Source organism: Lagenorhynchus albirostris, chromosome 19 (assembly GCF_949774975.1).
Source record: "Lagenorhynchus albirostris chromosome 19, mLagAlb1.1, whole genome shotgun sequence".
In the NCBI taxonomy this organism is placed as follows: Eukaryota; Metazoa; Chordata; class Mammalia; order Artiodactyla; family Delphinidae; genus Lagenorhynchus; species Lagenorhynchus albirostris.
Genome location: NC_083113.1, coordinates 17277483 through 17297702, shown reverse-complemented (window position 1 = coordinate 17297702; position 20220 = coordinate 17277483). Strand labels below are relative to the sequence as shown.

The following is a 20220-nucleotide window of genomic DNA, read 5'->3' as shown; positions in this document are numbered from 1 at the left end:
GGGGAGGAAAGGACCTGCTTGAAAATGAAATCAATATTGAAGAAAGCGGAGGTGAGAGAGGGAGAGAGGCACAGTCCTGAGTGTGAGCACCTGGATTCAGCCATACCTGAAATCCAATTCCTCCCGGAGTTCTCCATTCTAAGAATCAATAAGTTCTTTTTGTGCTTAATCTCGTTTGGATTTCAGTCACCTGCAATAGAAAATCTGGTTGATAATAAAGGCTCAAAGATATGCAGACAGTCTAGCTTAGGTACTTTCCCCTTGAGGGATGTGGGCAGGTGCTTCCTTCACTCTTAAGCCACTCCCTCTTTAGAAGCTCCTATTTTATGAGGCTTGAGTGTTTGAGGTTCGTTCAACCTGAGAGAGAAAAGAAGAATCAAAGTGACAGGCCAGAGGTGGGGTGACTCTAGAAGCAAGCGTGAAACCAGCAGGAGGAACTAGGAATCTTCATTATTAATAAGCAAATCCATTGTCCTTCCTTCTTTTTTTAAAAAAAATTATTTATTTTTGGCTGCATTGAGTCTTTGTTGCTGCGCGCGGGCTTTCTCTAGTTGCGGCGAGCGGGGGCTACTCTTCGTTGCAGTGCGTGGGCTTCTCATTGCAGTGGCTTCTCTTGTTGCGGAGCATGGGCTCTAGGCACGCGGGCTTCAGTAGTTGTGACGCACGGGCTCTAGAGCGCAGGCTTCAGTAGTTGTGACGCACGGGCTTAGTTGCTCCGTGGCATGTGGGATCTTCCTGGACCAGTGCTCGACCCCATGTCCCCTGCATTGGCAGGCGGATTCTTAACCACTGTGCCACCAGGGCAGTCCCTTCCTTCTTCTTTGTAGAGAGAGCCCTGATTTTATTTGCTTGTTTATTAGCCCTGTCCATGTGTTCAGAAAAAGTGGTCTAAGCCGGTGACAGCTCTCCAGCCTTTCTGTTAGTGATTAGTTCTGAAACGGGCTGTGACACACTGTTGGCCAAGATAATGTGAGGGGAAGTCAGCTGGGGAGTGGGTGGCGGGAGGTTTCTGGGGTAAACTTTTTTCTTTAAAAAGTAGTGCACGGGAAAGAAACTTCCCTCTTCTGCCTCGCACAGAAAGTGGGGCAATGTGAGGAGGCATTAATTGCCTTGGAATTCGATTCTTTCAGACTCTTAGTCTAAAGCAAAATCATAAGAGAGTCTATGTTTCGTTTTCCCCTCCACCCATGTGAGAGAAGAGTGGGTGGTAATAACATTCTTCTGGTTTAACAAAGAAAAAGCTCATAAATATTTCTTTTTCAGAATCTACATGCCAATTTAAGTATTATTCCCAGGACAATAAATTATTAAGTCGGACAAGAAATCAGAATTACAGATTTTGGAAAGTTAAAATTTTCTTTCATGGGATGTTCTAATCACCTCTGAAGCCCCTATAGCCTACAAAGAATATTTGTACGAGGGATTTAATGATGCTGAGGAGTGTCTGATTTTCTGAAGCTGCAAGGAAAGATACTTTTTCCACTTATCTTTCTGTAATTTTTTTTCACTGGCACTTAGAAGAGCCAACAGCCTCAAAGCCAAGGTCAAGAATTCCCGTGGTTGGTACCAAGAGCAAAATCAGAGAGGCTAAATGCTGAAAATATGGGGGGAAAGTGGGTGGAGTAGGATTTTAGCAAAAAGAAGTGTAAAGTTGTAATGTTTTGTATCTTTAGGAAATGAAGGCTGGAACAGTGGCAGCCATATTGCCACCTTGAGGGATGACACTGCCAACATGCCAGGGAATCTTAGTCCATGAGGATACCATTCAACTGAGGCACTGACCTCTGTAGAGCCTCCCTACCTTGGTGGAACTAGTTGTTTTGTCAAATAATAAAGGCTTTTATTTTTAAGGTGTTTGGAATTTGTTCTTCCCTTACTTCAGCCAATAACATCTGATGCAGAACATCCAGGATAAGTGATGCACACGAGATGGCACAGGAACTTTAACAGTATAGCTCATTCAGTGCTCAGACCACCGCCTTCAGCAGAATGGTCCTGGCTGTCAACACTGAAAGACCCTCATCCTCTCCAGTCCCAGGCACTGCTGGCATCATGGTGTTGACTATGGTCCCATATTCTGTAGCAGGGAACAGTGAATTTTTTTCAGCTCTAGCTACTAACCCACAAAATTGAATTAAGATCACTCCCAGAACATACATGTATCAACCTTGATAATTTAATGGTAAATGTATAAAAATATTAGAACCATGATTGCTTTGGGGGCTGGAAACTTTATGGGAACTTTAAAAGGGAACTTTATGGGATGATGGAAGCGTTCTTTACCTTAATAGGGGTTTGTACTGCACAGTATATGAACTAGTCAAAACTCTGCAAACATGTTTAAAATGTGTGCATTTCACTGTATGCAAATCTTACCTCACTTTTGAACTGTAAACATTGAACTCTAGTTAGTGACATGAATGCTAAAGTGTTTAAGGGTTAAGAGTACTGATGTCCGGGGACTTCCCTGGTGGTTCAGTGTTCCCTGCAGGGGGCACAGGTTCCATCTCTGGTGGGGGAACTAAGATCCCACATGCGTGGTGGGCCAAAAAAAAGAGTACTGGTGTCTGCTTTCAAATACTTCATTATAACTTATTTAAAAATCCATCAAAGAAACCATATGGATTGATGAATCAATAGAGGGAAAGACAGGTATACGATAAGGCAAATACGGAGAAATGTTAACAATTGCAGAATCTAGATGAGGCGTATATGCGTGTTATGGTAAAATGCATTTAACTTTTCAAAACTTTTTTTGAAAGTTTTCATAATTAAATGTTGGGGAAAAAGTAAAAGCCTAGGCAATTAGTTCCACTGCTGTGGCAGATACCTAAAGTAACGGCGGCTCAAACCAGGCCGAATTCTGGATCTTTCTTGGTGACAGCCCAGTTGGCCCTTTTGTCCTGCTGCAGTGTCACCCACGGATGCTGTCCTCAACGGCTAATGACGGCCATGCCCACATTCCAGGTCAAGGGGGAGAAAAGGTAAGAAGAAACGGAGATCTTTGTTACTGAGAGTTAGAAAGATAACTAATAGAGAAACCAGAAATGATGAAGATGATTATAACAACAGCCAAGGCCCTGTTCTAAGGATGTCACGTGAATGACTTCATTTGCTCCTCAAGCAAACTTACGAGGTACAGTTATGATTCTCATCTACGGATGTGGAAACTGAAGCCCCGGGAGGTTGAGTGGTATCATTACATCAGAAGAGGGTGGTAGGAATCAAATCCTCATCTTCCAGGGCAGGAAGTCGACAGAGAATGGCATTGTGGGTAACACTGATAAATCAAAAGCCAGAGGCGTAAACATCTTGTTAAGAGACGTGGAAACTATGACAGAGGAGGAACAGCAGAAGCCGTGACTACCGCTCGCTCGCCTCTGGAGGGAGGAAGCGGTGGAGGGGGAAGCCCCGGGGCGGGGGCGGGGTAGGGGGCGGGGACAGGGCACTGCCACAGAGGCCGTCGGGAAATGAGGCCCGGAAGCTATGATTCTCAGAATCTGGCAGCCTCCGCTCATGCGATCCCAAGTGTCTGCACCTCTCGTTCGTGTGAGCGTCCACACGCCACTGATGGTATCTGGGAAGAGGGGCTGAGAAAACGAGAGCTGATGATGGAGTTTTGGAGGTCCGCATTGGAGGCTGGACAGCCTGACAGCCGGGAAGGCCCAGCCTGGAAGCATGTGGCCAGGAGTATGGGGGCCACCAATGATCACTGCAGAGTAAGAATAAACCAAACGTCAGCTTCCTTCAAAGCTGGACGGTTTCTTGATTCATTTCTGGTGCCTCCTTGAGTATCAGCCACAGTGACGGGATCACGGGCTGGGGCAAGTGCTGAGAGCGTCAGCGGCAGGAGGGTGGCAAATCCTAAATGCACCAGGCGACGCAGCCTGGGGGAGCCACTTGGCATTCTAGCTGATGTGGGTGGATTACTCGCCTGATCTGTGAAATGGGGCTACGAATAGCATTTATTAGAGTCCGCTGAGGCTGGTGAGTTTCTGTCTGTGGAGGGCTGAGGGCACACCTGATCTCTCTCTCTAATGCTACCTACTGTATTATGATGATTGCCTTGATAAAAGGACATAAAGAAGAAAGAGGAAAACATTTTAATCTCGAAGAGGAAGGGAGAGTGTGGGGAGGAAGGGGTGGGTGAGGAAAGAAACAAGTGTGAGGTGCTACAGTGTTTCAAAGATTCCCAGGGACAACTGAGGAAAGAGTTTTGTCCTCAGAGGACTTGTTGGCAGGGTCCCGACCAGGCAGCCAAGGCGGTTTTCTGGGTGGGTTGAGTCCTTCTAGATTCCATTCCCAGCCCTGCCACGTCCCACCTATGAAGGATGAGAGAGGCTCGGTTTCCCCAGGACCACAGGTGGTCACGAGAATATGAGAGCCCGCGTGGCCAAGTGCCCTCGCTGTCTTTGCTAAGGGACGGGTGGCCTCACCTGGATTCTGCTCCTGGGATGTTCCTACACTTACCCGGTTCTCAGTCGGCAAAATCAAAAGGCTATAAATAGTTTCTCATAAATGCATTCAATATGACTTGGCATCTTGGCCAGCCTCCCTGTCAGGGCAGTCGGTGGGCAAGGGTTGTTTTGCAGAGGTCTAACGGGTGTCAAAGTCGTGGGCTCCAGCCCCCAGCTGCCCCGTGACACCAGGTGTTGTCCCTCCCACCCCACGCCCACCTCGGGACTGCCTCACACGGCCTCTCTTGGCCACTGCCTGTTTGTCCGGACTCAGCCCTCTGGCCCAGCCTGCATTAGGTCAGTCTGTTCACACGTGGGTTCTGGGAAGGCTGTGCCAGGCGGCGGGTGGAGGGGAGAGGAGGGAGGGGCAGACCCAGCTGGTGAGCGCTGGGCTGTCCTGGGGCCTCCGTCCATCTCGCTACATCAAGTTCTCAGAGGCTGACCTCACCCCTGGCTCAGGAGTGGGACCTAAAGGCAGCAGATACAGACTCTGGATCCTACTCTCCGAATTCAAGTTTCAGTTGCCCCACACGTGACCTTAGGGTTCTCTATCTTCTTAGTGCCTCAATTTCCCCATCTGTAAAATGGAAATAATAACAGTGCCTACCCCATACGGCTGCTGGAAGGATTACATGGATATTATTATTATTATTATATTCTGATGTTCCAGACAGTGTCGGAGTATCTGCTTGAATAGCGTTTGCTGTTATTACTACTTTCCCACCAGACTAGGTAAGTAGATAAGAGCAAAAACTCTGGAGCCAACCTGGCTGGGTTCGGCTCCCAGCCCCACCACTTATTACCTATGTATCCTTAGACGTGGATCTTAACCTCTCTGTGCCTCAGTTCCTTCATCAGTAAAATGGGGATGATGATTATGCCCAATAGGGTGTTGTGAGGAGTGATAAGTTAATACTTGCTAAGTGCTTAGAACAGCACCTGGCACACAGCAAGTGCTCCATTGTTGCTATTGTTGCAGGAGGTCTGCTCTCTTTCCATCGAGGTTGCTAAGCTGCTGTGATGTGATTCTGGAGTGGCCCTCATCTATTCTTTGGAAGCATTGCTTGAGGATTAAGGCAGCACAGAAAAAGGTGGAATAGAGAGATGAAGGAAGATAATATTGGAGTATGTCTTTGGAGCACCTGGATCTAACCGTGCCTGAAGCAGGACCTACCTGCTAGACTTCTTATTCCAAGAACCAATAAGTTCCTTCTTAGCTTAAACCACTTTGCTTGGATTTCTGTTACTTGCAGTTAAATGTGTTCTAATACAGAAAGCTATTGAAGGGCTCAAATAACAGATAGGGAAGATATTAGAGGAGGTGGAGAAGCTAAAGAAAGGACAGAAGTGATACACCTTGAGAAGAGAAGGCTATGTGGAAGCAGTCATCCTGGGTTAGAATCCCAGCTGTGTTACTTCCTGCCCTTGGTAAAGTGATTACATAATGGTCGTAATACTTCACTCCTTTATATATACATACTTACAATGTGACTTTGTCACTCTTCCCATCAGGAGATGTAGTCTATTCCCCCACCCCTTGAATCTGGCCTGACCTTGTAACTTGTTTTGGCCAATAGAACATGGTGAAAGTAATGCTGTGCTAGTTCTAAGGTTAGGCTTCAAAAAGCCTTCCAGCTCCCGCTTGCTCTCTTGGACTCTTGCCATGACCTTATGAACATGTCCGGGCTAACCTGCTGGAAGATAAGAGACTGGAGGTTCCCCAACCAAATGCCATTTATCCCCCCTGAAGCAGAGCCATCTACCCACCCAGAGCTGACCACAGATGCATGAATGAGTCCAGCCAAGACCCGAAGAACTACCCAGCTGAGCCCAGCCTATACTACCAACCTACAGACTGAAGAGAGAAATAAATAATTGTTGTATTAAGCTACTGAGTTTTGGGTGGTTTCTTACGTAGCAGTAGATAACTGATATCTTGCCCAGGGGCCTCCCCCAAACCTGACCTTCAGGTCACATGGCAAGCCAAGGCCACCCTGTCCCAGTCCCTGGTCATGTGCTAGTTCTGAGCCTGGACCTCAAGAGGCCCTGTGGCTTCTGTTCACTTTCTTGGACCCCTGCCACCACCTTGTAGACAAGCCTGGGTTGGCCTGCTGGAGAATGAGAGACCACGTGGAGGACAGTCCAGTTTCCCCAGCTAATGGCACCTGGTCCAGCCTACAGACAGCCACCTCCCAAACATGTGAGAAAGCTCAACCAAGATCAGCAGAGCCAACCCCAGCCCACTGATGATCAGAGAAGCACGAACGATCGATCCCATCTGAGACCAGAAGTACTACCCAGTTGGTTTGTAGACTTGTAAGCAATAATGAATGCTTACTGTTTTCAATCTCTGATTTGGGGTATGTTTTGTTTTGCAGCTGTAACTGATACATGAACTTTGTATCCGTGGGCAAGTGAATTCACCTCTCTGGCCCTTGGTTTCCTCCCGTGAAAAATAGAGCTACCACTACACGCCTATCAAAATGGCCAAAATCCAGAACATTGAACGTTTATGTAAACTGTGGATTTTGGGTGATTATGATGGGTCAATGTAGGTTCATCATTTGTAACATGGACCCCTCTGGTGGGAGATGCTGATAATGGGGGAGGCCATGCATATGTGGGGCAGGGGTATATGGGAAATCTCTGTACTTTCCCCTCAGTTTTGCTGTGAACCTAAAACTGCTCTAAAGATTGTCTTTTCAAAATTATAATATGGAAAGGAAAAGGTAGAAGAAGATGGCTAAAGATGGAATATGGGGCATGTCGTGTCTTACACTGCACTTGGAGGTGTGGGAAAGAGGTGGCATTTCTCCTGCTAGGTGATGAAAGCTTCTCATTGGCCAGTTGGCTACATGGAGAGTGGCTGCTACTCCCTGCTCCAACCTGTGGGCTGCCCCCACCCCTACCTGCAAGGAGCTCTACCTTGTCAGAATTACCTTTTTCAATGAATGTTAGATCATGTCCCTCCACTGCTCAAAAGCCTCCCATGGCTCCCATCTCACTTCAAATAAAGTCCAAAGCCCTCACCTTGGCCCACAGGGCCCTACACGATCTGGCCCCTGGCTACCTCCTTGGTAGTCCTCCATCCACTGCAGACACCCACCTAGAGCCCTTATAAATGCTACCTCTGCCTGGAATTGCTTATGGTAGGCTAGATAGTGGCCCCCCAAAGAGGGTCACTCCTGATCCCCAGAACCTGTGAATGTGTTGCCTGACATGGTGGGAGGGACTTTGCAGGTGTGACTAAGGTAAGGATCTCGAGATGGGGAGATTAATTTGGATTTTTGGGTGGGGCCAATATAATCACAAGGGTCCTTCCAAGAGGGAAGCAGGAGAGTCAGAGAGAGAGAGAGAGAGAGAGAGACATCTGAAAATACAGTGTTGCTGGCTTTAAGCAAAAGGATTCTCCGCTTCAAGCCTCTGGAGGAATCCAGTTGCTGACACCTTGATTTTAGCCAAATAAGACCCATTTTGGACTACTGACCTTCAGAACTGTAAGATTATAAATGTGTGTTGTTTTAAGCCGTTAAGTCTGTGGTAATTCATTACAGCAGCTATAGGACACTAATACACCCTTCCTCCAGATCCCTACTTGCCCAGTTTTTTGTTATTCGGGCTCATCTGAAATGTCATCTCTTCAGAGAAGCTGTCCTTGGCTACTCCAGCTAGCAAATATTTGTTGAATGAATAATCAAAAATGGAAATATACACTTGACCCCAATCAAGGTTGAAGCAAGACCTCACAAACTAACAGCCATGGGCTGAATTCAGCCTGCAGATATGTCTCATTTGGCTGGCACTGTGTTTGAAAACAGTTTTGAGCCAACATTCATAAATTGGATAGTTTCACTCAAACATCTCAATCTCTAGAATCACACGGAACTTTCAGAAGTACCAGGCCCGTCAATCTGGGGTAAGAACCCCTACATCGCAGCAGCCTCCCAAGGCCTTTTCCCTGACTTACGTTTCCTGCGTGGCTCATGGGGGCCACTGAGTTAGCAACGTTGGTGTCTCAGTTAAGGATTCCCTAAAAGCAAATATGAAAATAGAACATATCAATGAGGAGATAGAAGATCCTATAAAGAAAAACCAGATGGAAATGTTAGGACTAAAATATACAATAACCAAAGTAAAAGGCTCACTGGATGGACTGAACAGCAGAATGGCTATGACAGAGGAAGAAGTCTGTGAACTTGAAGACAGATCAGTAAATATTCTCCAACCTGAAGAGCAGAAAAGATTGGAGGAAAATTAACCAAGTCTCAGGGACCTGTGAGACAACAGCAGCTCTAAATTCATGTCTTTGGAGTCCCAGGAGAGGGGAGGGAATGTGGGGCTGAAAAAATATTTGAAGAGTATTTTCTCGGGAAGCAGAGGTAAGAGACAGTGAGGTGGGGCAGGGGATAAGCTGATAAAAGGTGCCCTAATGAGCTGGTTGTAGCTGTGCACACTGGGATCACTGGGGACCCTCCTAGAGAAGGTGTGGAATGTGCCTCTGCGTCGTACCGTCAAGGGCTGGGGAAGCTGGATGTCTGCCCTCCCACTCCCACCCTTCATGAATATGGATTTCTCCTGGGAGCACCGACGGCCTGGCTACCAGCCTGCGCCACATCTGGCTCAGCAGGCTTCTCAGGGGAGTTAGGAAGTCACTGGTGCCTCCAGGAGCCATCCGTGTGACAGCTGAACTTCAGGGGACTTCATGGTGGACTGGGGCATACGGCTGGCTGTTACCAGTTGCCTCTCACTGCATAAAAAATTGTCATACGTTTAGCAGCTTAAACAGCACACATTCACGATCCCCTGGTTTCTGTGGGTCAGGAGTCCAGACGTGGCTTGGCCGAGTCCTCTACCCAGGGTTTACAAGGCTGCAGTCCAGGTGTCGGTCAGGCCGTGTTCTCATCCGGAGGCTCAACTGGAGAAGAATCTGCTTCCAAACTCATTCGAGCTGTCGGCAGAATTCATTCCCTTGCGACTGTGTGACAGAGGCTGTCACCCTCAAAGGGCGAACACTTGCATCTCCCGGAGGCTGCCCACAGCTCCCTGCCAAGCGGGTTTCCTCGACACAGCTGCCTACTTCATCGGGCCAGCAAGTCTCTCCTGCTCTAGCGGGCTGAGACAGAGTCTTAGGTAACGTAACCCAATAGGAGGAGCGACACCCAACACCTTCATAATATTCCACTGGTTAGAAGCAAGTCACAGGTACCATCTACACTGAAGGCGTGGGTAGTCACACAGAGGCACGGACACCAGGAGCTGGGAATCACTGGGGTCACCTTAGGGTCTGCCCTGCACAGTAGGGCACTGACAGCCTTGGTGTGGGTTGGGCGGCCTTCAGTGCTGTGCAGACAGGCCTGGGCATTGGATCCACTTCCAGCTGCTACCCGATGGGCTGCTGTGGTTACAGGGCCCTGGGGGTTTCCTGGGAGCAGGGCTGGGGGCCGCCCAGAGGTCTCCTTTCACTCTTCCATTGCTGGCCCTTTCCCAACTTCACTATGTGACCTCGGGCAGCTTGCTTGAGCCCTCTGTGCCTTGGTGTTCTCAGCTACAAAAAGAAGTTCATAGTAACCCCAGCCTCGTGGGTGGCTCTGAGGACATAACGTTCTGCAAAGGGTGTGCGTTCTGATCCCCAAATGTTTGCTATTATTGTCATTATTCTCTGCTTCTGCTTCCCAATGGACCCCCTTTAGTTCTCCATGAACATTTCCCCTTTCTGCAGGAATCTTTGCATCTCTGGGCACCACATGAAGCCTTAGGTGTTTTGGCAATGGTGTCTGGGATGTGAGGGGTGAGCGCTTCCCTCTCCTCGGGGGCAGAAGTTCTGGAAGTTTCAGATCTGCCTTGTTGTTGCTTCACAATGGAATAGCAGGGCCATGAATTTTACAAGGCATTAATATTTTACGTCTGACACTTGCACCCTGCTAAACCGTGTATAACATTTTTGGGAAGAGCTGGGACTGGTGATACCCACAGGTCAGCTTCCACCTGCATCTCAGGCCACATGCGTCTGTACTGCACCTTCTCTCTTGCAGATAGAGCCAACAGGGCATGGGTTTTTCCAGGGGCTCCTCGATGTAGCAGTACCCCAGGCGTTTGCGCTCACCTGGCTCCCCACAGCGGTTACAGTCCTGCCTGGGATCCCAGTGGGTAAAGATGAGCTCCTTGCCACCCAGACTCAGGGTCTCATTCTGCAGGGGCTTTTGGCCCAGGCCTTTGTGCGTAATGTGTAGGGTAGTGACATCTTGGAAATCAATCTCATACTCTACCACGAGGGCACTGTCATTGTCCTCACAGTGATAGAGGCCTGTCTGGGAGGGCTGAGGGTTGGTCAATTGGAGGCTGCCCCCAGGCAGTTTCTTTATGTTAGGCACTGAGGAGAGCAACAAGAGATCCTCCCCCAGAATGGAAGAGAAGTACCAGCGTGCCTTGAGATGGTCACACTGCAGGACAACATCATTGCCTGAGAGTAGGGCCTGCTGGCAGAGACTCTTGTAGGCACAGCTGACTGATATCTGGGCCCACGAAGTGGGGAGAGAAAGGCTAAGCAGCCACAAGGTGGCCAACATGGCCACCTACAGACTACAGAAGGAGGCTGGGAACCATTGGGGCATTGTGAAGTCACCCACAGAACTCGGCATCAGCCCTGGGCAGTGGAATGGACCTTGATCCACTGCACTTCTGGGAGTCCAATTCAGTTCATGTCATCAAATAGCTTGGTGTAGGCTGTAGAGTCAAAGACTCAAATGTCCGCAAGAGATGGGCAGGAAACACAATGAGTGAACCTATGTCAGAACGAGCGAACTAAAAAGTCAAAGTATTTGTCCTCCACATACCCAATATACAATGATGGAATGGGTCAAAATGCCCAATTGGAAAGGGGAATAAGGCAAGACACGCAGAAATCACTGGTCTGTATCATTTCTAAAATCTAGTGAAAAGATACTGTAAGGACTTCCTATCTTATGGATGGGGAGGGTTCCTTAATTAGTACCAAATCAACTCCTTAAGGGTGGGGAGCTTCCCAAATCTTTGCTCGCTGTAGCTTATGTCTTCACTCTTCAGGGACTTACCCCCTTTTCCATTATCTTCCTTGGCTACATCTCAGGTGACATTGGAAGATGTGCCCTCCTTGGCACATGAGCAGTTTTCTCAGCCTGCTTTCTGTCTCCTAAAGTGTGGGACCTAAGGATTCTTATAAGTCTCCAGTTAACTCCATGTACAAACCCCCCACATCCACAGTTCTGTTCAAGATGTTCCTCATTTCTCTCTCCCCCTCGCTCTCCCTCTCTCTCATTGCAGGTACCTTAGAATCTATCAGGCATCCATGGAAAGCCATATTCTAAGCCATTTTGTCTACCTCAGACTATCTTAAGTGTTTCCTGGGAGTACCTTAATTTATTCAGAGATCTTAACAATGGTTAATAATGATTTGATTGGTGCTAATCCTTGATTTTATCCTTGACAAAATCTGAGTTCTAACTGGACTTTGACTCTCAAAGGTCTTCCTGATTTGGGGCCATCTTTGGCCAATATTCACTCCTAGTGTCCTGTGTTCCAACTGCTTCCCCTAAAGCTGCAAGTTCGTTAAGTATGTTATCTGCCTCCCAAAGTATTTCAGGCAATAATCTCCATCCTTCTGGCTTCAAATAATTTTCTTGTTCCCTTTGCTCTGTATCTAAGCCAATGCCATGTTTTTTTTTTTTTATTACAGCAGCACCCCACTCCTGATACTAATTTCTGTATCACTCAAGGTAGGCTATTTGCTATTATAATAAACTTCATCCAAATCTCAATGACTTACAACAACACAAGTTTACTTCCCATTCAGGCTCCATGTCCCTTGTGGGTTGGCATTACAATCACTCAGGGATACAGGATGACTGAGCCACTGCCATCCTAAACATTTCCAGTTTTATGCCAAAGGAGGAGGAAAGCTCTGTAGGATTTCATGTCTGTAATTAAATGCTCTGGCCTTAAATGACACATGTCATTTGCTCACAAACCATTGGCCAGAAATGGTTACATGGCACTAGCAGTTCACCAACCCAACAAAGGAAATGGAATTCTAATATGTCCAGGAAACATTTAGAAAATGGCAGTCAGTAATAATTACTGCAGCTAATGTCTCCTACAAGCAGTATTCTTTTATATCATAAAGTTAAAACCATTCCCCAAATCCTCCCATCAGATCTCTCCTAAAGTTCCATTGGCCGGAATTAGGTCCCATGTTCAGATCAAAATCAATCTCTGAAAGTAAAGAAAATTTCCATGATTGGCTTAAGCCAATCAGAATTTGTTCTCCAGGACTGGGGAAGTATAAGCTTCTCTGACCATAAAAGTCATTGAAGACTCCAAAAAAAATCAGGGCTTTGTATGCAGGAGAGATGTAGAAGAGAATGCTTATTTGGTATAACCAACCATGTTTGTCACAGCATCCATGGTTAGGAAATACCAGTTGTACCAGGACTGTGGTAAGCACTATGTGAGCTACACGACCTTTAGGCAAGTTGCTGAGACTTGTTAAACCTCACTTCCCCATCTGTAAAATGGGATATTAGAACTTTCCATCACAAACTATGGTGTTATTAAGCTTTCAAGAGATTACTGATGTCAAATTCTTGGAACGGTCCAGGTTTGGATTAACACAGTGGTTAGTTAGTGGGAATGTGGCCAAGTGGCTTCAGTCCCAGGTTCTGGGATCAGTTTCATTTCTAGATCCACCTTTTATTAGAATAATCCATGCCCAGCAACTTCACCTTGTGCCTGGCATACCCAATTATTCCATAAATAAGTATTGTTTACTCATCTTTCAACAGGCACTAAGGATCCAGGCTAAGTCCCTGCCCTCTTGGAGCTTCCACTCTAGTGGGGGATGTATTAATTGGGATAAGTTAGATTATGCTGTGTAACAAAAGAATTCTGGGATCTCAGTGTCTTAACACATTTTTTTTTTCTCATCTTACATGTCTACTGTGGGTTGGTGGAGAGCTCTGCTCTACACAGTCCCTTCAAATACCATGGCCAGTGGAGGCTGCACCACCTGCAGCATCATTAGCTGCTATGGAATAAGGAAGGATAGTCAAATGCTTTGACCTGGGAGGGATCTACATTACTTTTGTTTGCAGGCCATTAACCCTGCCAACACCTTGATCTTGGACTTCCAGCCTCCAGAACTGTGAAGAAACAAATTTCCGTTGTTTAAGTCATCCAGTCATTTGTTATGGCTGCATTTATTATGGCAGCCCTAGCAAACTAATACAGTGACTATTTTAAATGGGATGGAGAGAGAAGGGCTCTCTAAAAAAAGTGACATTTGAGCAGACTACGTAAGATGAGCCAGAGGAAGCAAAGTCTGGACTAAGCACACAGCACATGCAAAGGCCTTGAGATGGGTACACACTTGGCAGGTGCCAGTGCACTTCAGCCAAAGACTAGGAACACACTTGTGGTTCAACAAAGTTGGATTTGTTGACTAACTGCAGTGAGGGAAGGTACACACCATAAGAATGGTACAACATTTCAGTAAGAAAGTGTGAGAACAGATTTACAGAATTTGGGCTTGTCTTATGTGATTTGGGGATGAGTTCAAGGAAGTGGAGATTTTCTCTGAATGGGGTGCTGTCAGGAAGTGAGAGTAATTCTATCTTATCTGGAAGGTGAGAAGAATGGGAGAGGGAGATGTTTAGTCTTTTGTGGCTTGGACAGTGTTTCTGTTTGTCTGTGTTCAGACGTGATTATGGAGTGGTCTTGTTTTTGTCTTGGTTCATCACAGTCACAGAGAGACTTTGTGTGATGTTGGCGTTCTATGAAATTGTTTATGTTCAGTGACCTAGCTGTGAACTCTAGGCTGGCTCCTAGAAATACCAATACCCCGTTATTTGTGTCAGGTCAGCTCCCAGATACCAAGGGTTGTTTTTCTTTCTCACATATTTTATGGAACTGAAAGCCTCTTCCTGAATTGAAGGTCTGGTCTAATGGCTTTCTCTCTGTGAACCTCAGTTTCCTCATTTTCAAAATAGGGATTTCAATGGTACTGGCTGCACAGCGCTCTTATGAGGATTTGTTGAGATGTTGTATATAAAGCGCTCAGGTGGTGTTATTATTGAGGGATGGGCAATAAGGACCTTGTCCTCCAAATATCAGGGTTCTGTGTTCTGATTGCAGATTACGGCTTCTGATCAGAGATGTACAGACACAGAGGCAGGTCATCATTTTTTCAACACCCACTGGTTAAAGTGGCTTCCCAGAGATTTAAAGGGACAGTTGGGTTTTCTCCCCTTTCCCCCCTATTGGGAGCCAGACATTTAGGGATTAGGACTTTCAAAAACAACTGATACACACACAATATGAGGGGATTTAGAAAGTCATTGCACAAACCCAGAGAAAGATGTGAGCTCAGAAAAGATCTGAGATGACCTTAAGCTTTCACCTCAAGCTGATCCCCAGCACAGACATAGTCTACAACAATAACAACCCCCAACACACCCTGGGAAGGGGGAAAATATGATTTCTAGAGTTACCACTTATAAGATTTAAATGTCCATTTTCAACAGAAAATCACAAGACATAAAGAAACAGGAAAGTAACCCATTCAAAGGAGAACAAACAAACATCCCTGAGGAAGCCCACGCGGCCGACACACTAGACAAAGATGTAAACTGTCATAAAATGCTCAAAAAGCTAACAAAGACATGGAAAAATACAGCAAAATGATGTATGAACAAATTAAGAATATCAATAAAGAGGTAAAAAATATAAAAAGAAACCAACAAGATATTCTGGAGCTGAAAAATACAATTACTAAAATGAAAAAATTCACTACAGGAGTTCAAAAGCAGATGTGAACAGGCAGAAGACACAATCAATGAACATGAACGCAGGACAATTGAAATTACTGAGTCTGAGGAGCAGAAAGAAAAAAAGGTTGAGAAAAAGTGAGCAGAACCTAAGGGACCTGTGGAACACCATAAAGTGGAACCACATACATATTGTGAGAGTCCCAGAGGGTGATGAGAGAGAGAAAGCCACAGAAAGAACTACATTTGAAGAAATAATGGCTGAAAACCTCCCAAATTTGATGAAAGACACAAATCTACAAATCCAAGAAGCTTACCAAACTCTAATAGGATAAACACAAAAAGATCCACACCAAGACACATTATAATGAAACTGCTGAAAGCCAAAGACAAAAAGACAATCTTGGGGCTTCCCTGGTGGCGCAGTGGTTGAGAGTCCGCCTGCCGATGCAGGGGACGCAGGTTCGTGCTCCGGTCCGGGAAGATCCCACATGCTGCAGAGTGGCTAGGCCCGTGAGCCATGGCTGCTGAGCCTGCAGGTCTGGAGCCTGTGCTCCACAACGGGAGAGGCCACAACAGTGAGAGGCCCGCGTACCGCAAAAAAAAAAAAAAAAGACAATTTTGAAAGCAGCAAGATAGAGGCGACCTGTCACATAAAGGGATCCTCATTAAGATTATCAGCTGATTTCTCATCAGAAAACTTGGAAGCCAGAAGGCAATGGGTTGAATTATTCAAAGTGCTAAAAGAAAAAAATTTTCAACCAGGAATTCCATAACTGGCAAAATTGCCCTTCAACAATGAGGGAGAAATGAAAACACATCCAAATAAGCAAAAGCTTAGGGAGTTTGTTACCATTAGACCTACCCTGCAAGAAATGCAAAAGAGAGTCCTTTAGGTTGAAATGAAAGGATGCTGCACAGTAACTTGAAACTGTATGAAGAAATAAAAATCTCCAGTAAAGATAAATACATGGGCAATTATAAAAGCTAGTATTATTGTACTAAAATTCAATTTTAATTTTCTACATGACTTAAAAGAAAAGACATAAAAATAATTATTAACCTTTGTTACTGGGAAAACAATGTATAAAGGTGTAATTTCTGACCTCAATAATAAAAAGGAGGTGATGGAGAGGTATAGGAGCAGCGTTTTTACATGCTATTAAAGTTAATCAGGTATAGGGCTTCCCTGGTGGCACAGTGGTTAAGAATCCGCCTGTCAATGCAGGTGACACAGGTTTGAGCCCTGGTCCGGGAAGATCCCACATGCCATGGAGCAACTAAGCCGATGCACCACAACTACTGAGCCTGCATTCTAGAGCCCACAAGCCACAACTACTGAGTCTGTGTGCCACAACTACTGAAGTCCATGTATCTAGAACCTGTGCTCAGCAACAAGAGAAGCCACTGCAATGAGAAGCCTGCGCACCGCAACGAAGAGTGGTCCCCACTCACCGCAACTACAGAAAGCCTGCAGCAGCAACGAAGACCCAACGCAGCCAAAAATAAATAAATAATTTAAAAAATTATGTTAACCAGGTATAAATTCATATTGAAGTGTTATAGCTTCATGTAATCCCCATGGTAACCACAAAGGAAATGCCATAAAATATACGCAATAGGAAATGAGAAGGGAATCAAAATATTTCACTACAAAAACATTAACTAAACAAAACAAGGGAGTAATGGGGAAAATGAGGGGCAAAAAAGCTATAAGGCATATAGAAAACAAATAGCAAAATGGCAGAAGTCATGACCAAGGGAGATTTATGCATGAATGGTGATTCAGTGTAAGGAAATCAACCAATGTAATACATCATGTTGATAGAATGAAGGGGGAAAATCATGTGATCATCTCAACTGATATAGAAAAGGCATTTGACAAAATCCAACACTCTTTCATGACAAAAACTCCTGGAAACTAAGAATAGAGGGGAAATTCCTCAACATGATAAAGGGTATTATAAAAAAACAAAACAAAACAAACTGCACTTCTAACATCATTCTCAATGGTTAAAGATTGAATGCTCTCCTCCTCCACGAAAAAGATAAAGATGTCTACTTTCACCACTGCTATTCAACTTTGTACTGGAAGTCCTACCCACAGCAATCAAACAAGAAAAAGAAGTAAAAGGCACCCAAATTGGAAAGGAAGGGGTAAAACTATGCCTAATCTCAGATGACATGATCCTACACATAGGAAATCAAAAAGAATCCACTAATAAGCAAACTTAGCAAAGTTGCAGGGTACAAGATTAACACTGAAAAATCCATTGTGTTGCTACACACCAACATTGAACAATACCAAGAGGAAATTAAGAGAACAATTTCATTTTACAATCACATCCAAAAGAATTAAATACTTAGGAAGAAATCTAACCAAGTAGGTGAAAGACTTGTATGCTGAAGCTACAAAAGATTGCTAACAAAAATTAAAGAATAGCTAAATAAATGGAAAGACATTCTGTGTTCATGAATAGAAAGACTTAAAATTGTTATGATGTCAATACCACCCAAGCAATCTGCAGATTCAACACAGTGCCTACCAAACTTCCAACAGCCTTTTTCAAAGAAATGGAAGCAAATCTTTCATATAGAATTGCACTGGGCCCTGCACAGCCAAAACAATCTTGAAAAAGAAGAATAAAGTTGAAGGACTCACACTTCCCAACTTCAAATTTACTACAAAGCTACAGTAATTAAAACAGTATAGTACTGGCATAAGGGTAGACATATAGACCAATGTAATAGAATAGAAAACCCAGAAATAAACCCTTACATATACAGTCAATTGATTTTTGACAAGGGTGTCAAGATCAATTAGTGGGTAAAGGACAGTCTTTTCAACAGATGGTGATGGAAAAACTGGATAACCACATACCAAAGAATTAAGTTGGACCTTACCTTATACCATATACAAAAAATAACTCAAAATTGATCAAAGACCTAACTTAAGAGCTAAAACTATTAAGGTCTTAGAAGAAAGCACTGGAGAAAATCTTTATGACCCTGGATATGGCAACATTTTCATAGATATGACACCAAAAACACAGGCAACAAAAGAAAAAATAGATAAACTGAGCTTCATCAAATTAAGAACTTTTGTGAATCAAAGGACACTATCAAGAAAGTGAAAAAACAATCGACAGGACAGGAAAAAATATTTGCAAATTATATATCTGACAAGGGATTAATATTCAGAATATAAAAATAACTACAATTCAACAGCAGAGAACAAAACAACGCAATTCAAAAATGGGCAAATGTTTGAATAGACATTTCTCCAAAGAAGATACACAAATGGCCAAGAAGTAGATGAAAAGATGCTCAATATCATTAGTCATTAGGGAAATGCAAATCAAAACCCTGATGAGATGCCACTTCACACCAACTAGGATGGCTATAATCAAGAAAACAGAAAAAAACAAGTGTTGGTGAGGTGTGAACCCTTGTGCATTGCTGGTGGGAATACAAAAGGTGCATCGATATGGAAAACAATTTGGCAATTCCTCAAGTTTAAAACTAGAACTACAATATGACCTAGTAATTCCTCTCCTAGGTATATATCCAAAAGGATTGAAAACAAGTATCTGTACACCAATGTTCACAGCAGTGTTATTTACAATAACTAAAAGGTGGAAACAACTCAAGGATCTAACAGATAAATGGATACACATAATGTGGTATATACATAAAATGAAATACTATTTCAGCCATAAAAAGGACAGAAATTTTGATTGCTATATATGCTACAATGTGGATGGACCTTGAAAACATGTGTAGTGAAATAAGCCAGACACAGAAGACAAATGTCATATGATTCCACTTAAATGAGGTACCTAGAATAGGCAATTTGATAGAGAAAGAAAGTAGAAAAGAGGTTACCAGGTGCTGGGGGCAGGTGGGAATGGGGAATTATTGTTTAATAAGTAGAGTCTATACTGGGGATGATGAAAAAGATTAGATAGTGGTGATGAGTACACAACCATGTGAATGTAATTACTGCCGCTGAATTGTATACTTGCAAATGGTTAAAATGATTACTATTATGGTATGTATACTTTACCACAACAAAAAAGTGTGTGTGCGGGGGGGGGGGGGGGGGGGGAGGGGGGAGGGGGGAGGGGGCGGGGGGGAATGTGAGGGGGCGGGGGGGGGGGAATGTGACCTGGTTGAAATTTTATAAAAAGTGGTCAGGGAAGGTGTCACTGCAAAGATGACCTTTAAGTAAAGCCCTAAAGGAGGGGAGGATCAGGTGGCCATCTGAGGGACGGGTGTTCCCGCAGAAGAAGTAGTGAGGGCAAGAGGCCTTAAGTGAGAGGGTGAGCGGCACATTCCCAAACGCTGAGTTGGCCAGTTGAGTAAGCCAGGGGGAGAGTGGTGACGTCAGAGAGGGCTCAGGCCACTTCCCAGTATTTTGATTTCTGCTGGGAGGGGGAGACACGGGAAGGTTTTGAGCAGAGGGGCATGATCCAACTTGGGTTTTAACAGGATGCGGTCGAACAAAACATCCCTGGGTACGTAACCCGCCAGCCAGTAACCAGTTTGCGACCTCCGGGGAGACTCCTCAGAAGCTCCTAGAGTTCCCCAGGATGCACTTCCCCTAGCCGCCATCGGAGGACAGCAGAGCCGCGTAGAGCGCCTCGCGTTCCGGGTGCCTGGCCTCGCCCCACCCCGCCCTCGACGCAGGTGGCCCCGCTCCCTACGAATCTTTAGGCGGAAACCGTCCCTAGTCCTGCGCCTCCGCTCGGCCCCTTTAAGAGCCATAGTTTCCGGAGGCCAGACCTGGGGCGATGAACGCCCGGGGGCCAAACCAAAAGTTAGGAATTGTGGGGGGCGGGGAGGCGGAGAAAACTTCCAAAGTAGAATTACAACTTTTCCTGGGTCCCACTCCCCTCGGGCATCCCTAAGGAGGCACACTTCCTTTCCGAAAACTTCGCTTGGTTCTTTATATCGCCTAAGTGTAA

The 20220-nt window shown here is 45.2% G+C and overlaps 1 protein-coding gene and 1 long non-coding RNA gene across 2 annotated transcripts in view; both read right to left on the bottom strand.

Annotated features, from left to right (window-relative positions):
• The window catches only part of LOC132509491 (uncharacterized), a 29282-nt gene that overhangs the window by 7866 nt on the left and 1196 nt on the right, over window positions 1–20220 (bottom strand). The gene's annotated exons all lie outside the window — the stretch shown is intronic.
• On the bottom strand, window positions 3364–11023 carry FAM187B (family with sequence similarity 187 member B). Its single transcript, XM_060131938.1, has 2 exons — window positions 10476–11023; window positions 3364–3577 (listed from the first exon to the last, which is right to left on the bottom strand). The coding sequence occupies exons 1-2, from the start codon at window positions 11021–11023 to the stop codon at window positions 3364–3366; spliced, it is 762 nt and encodes a 253-aa protein (XP_059987921.1).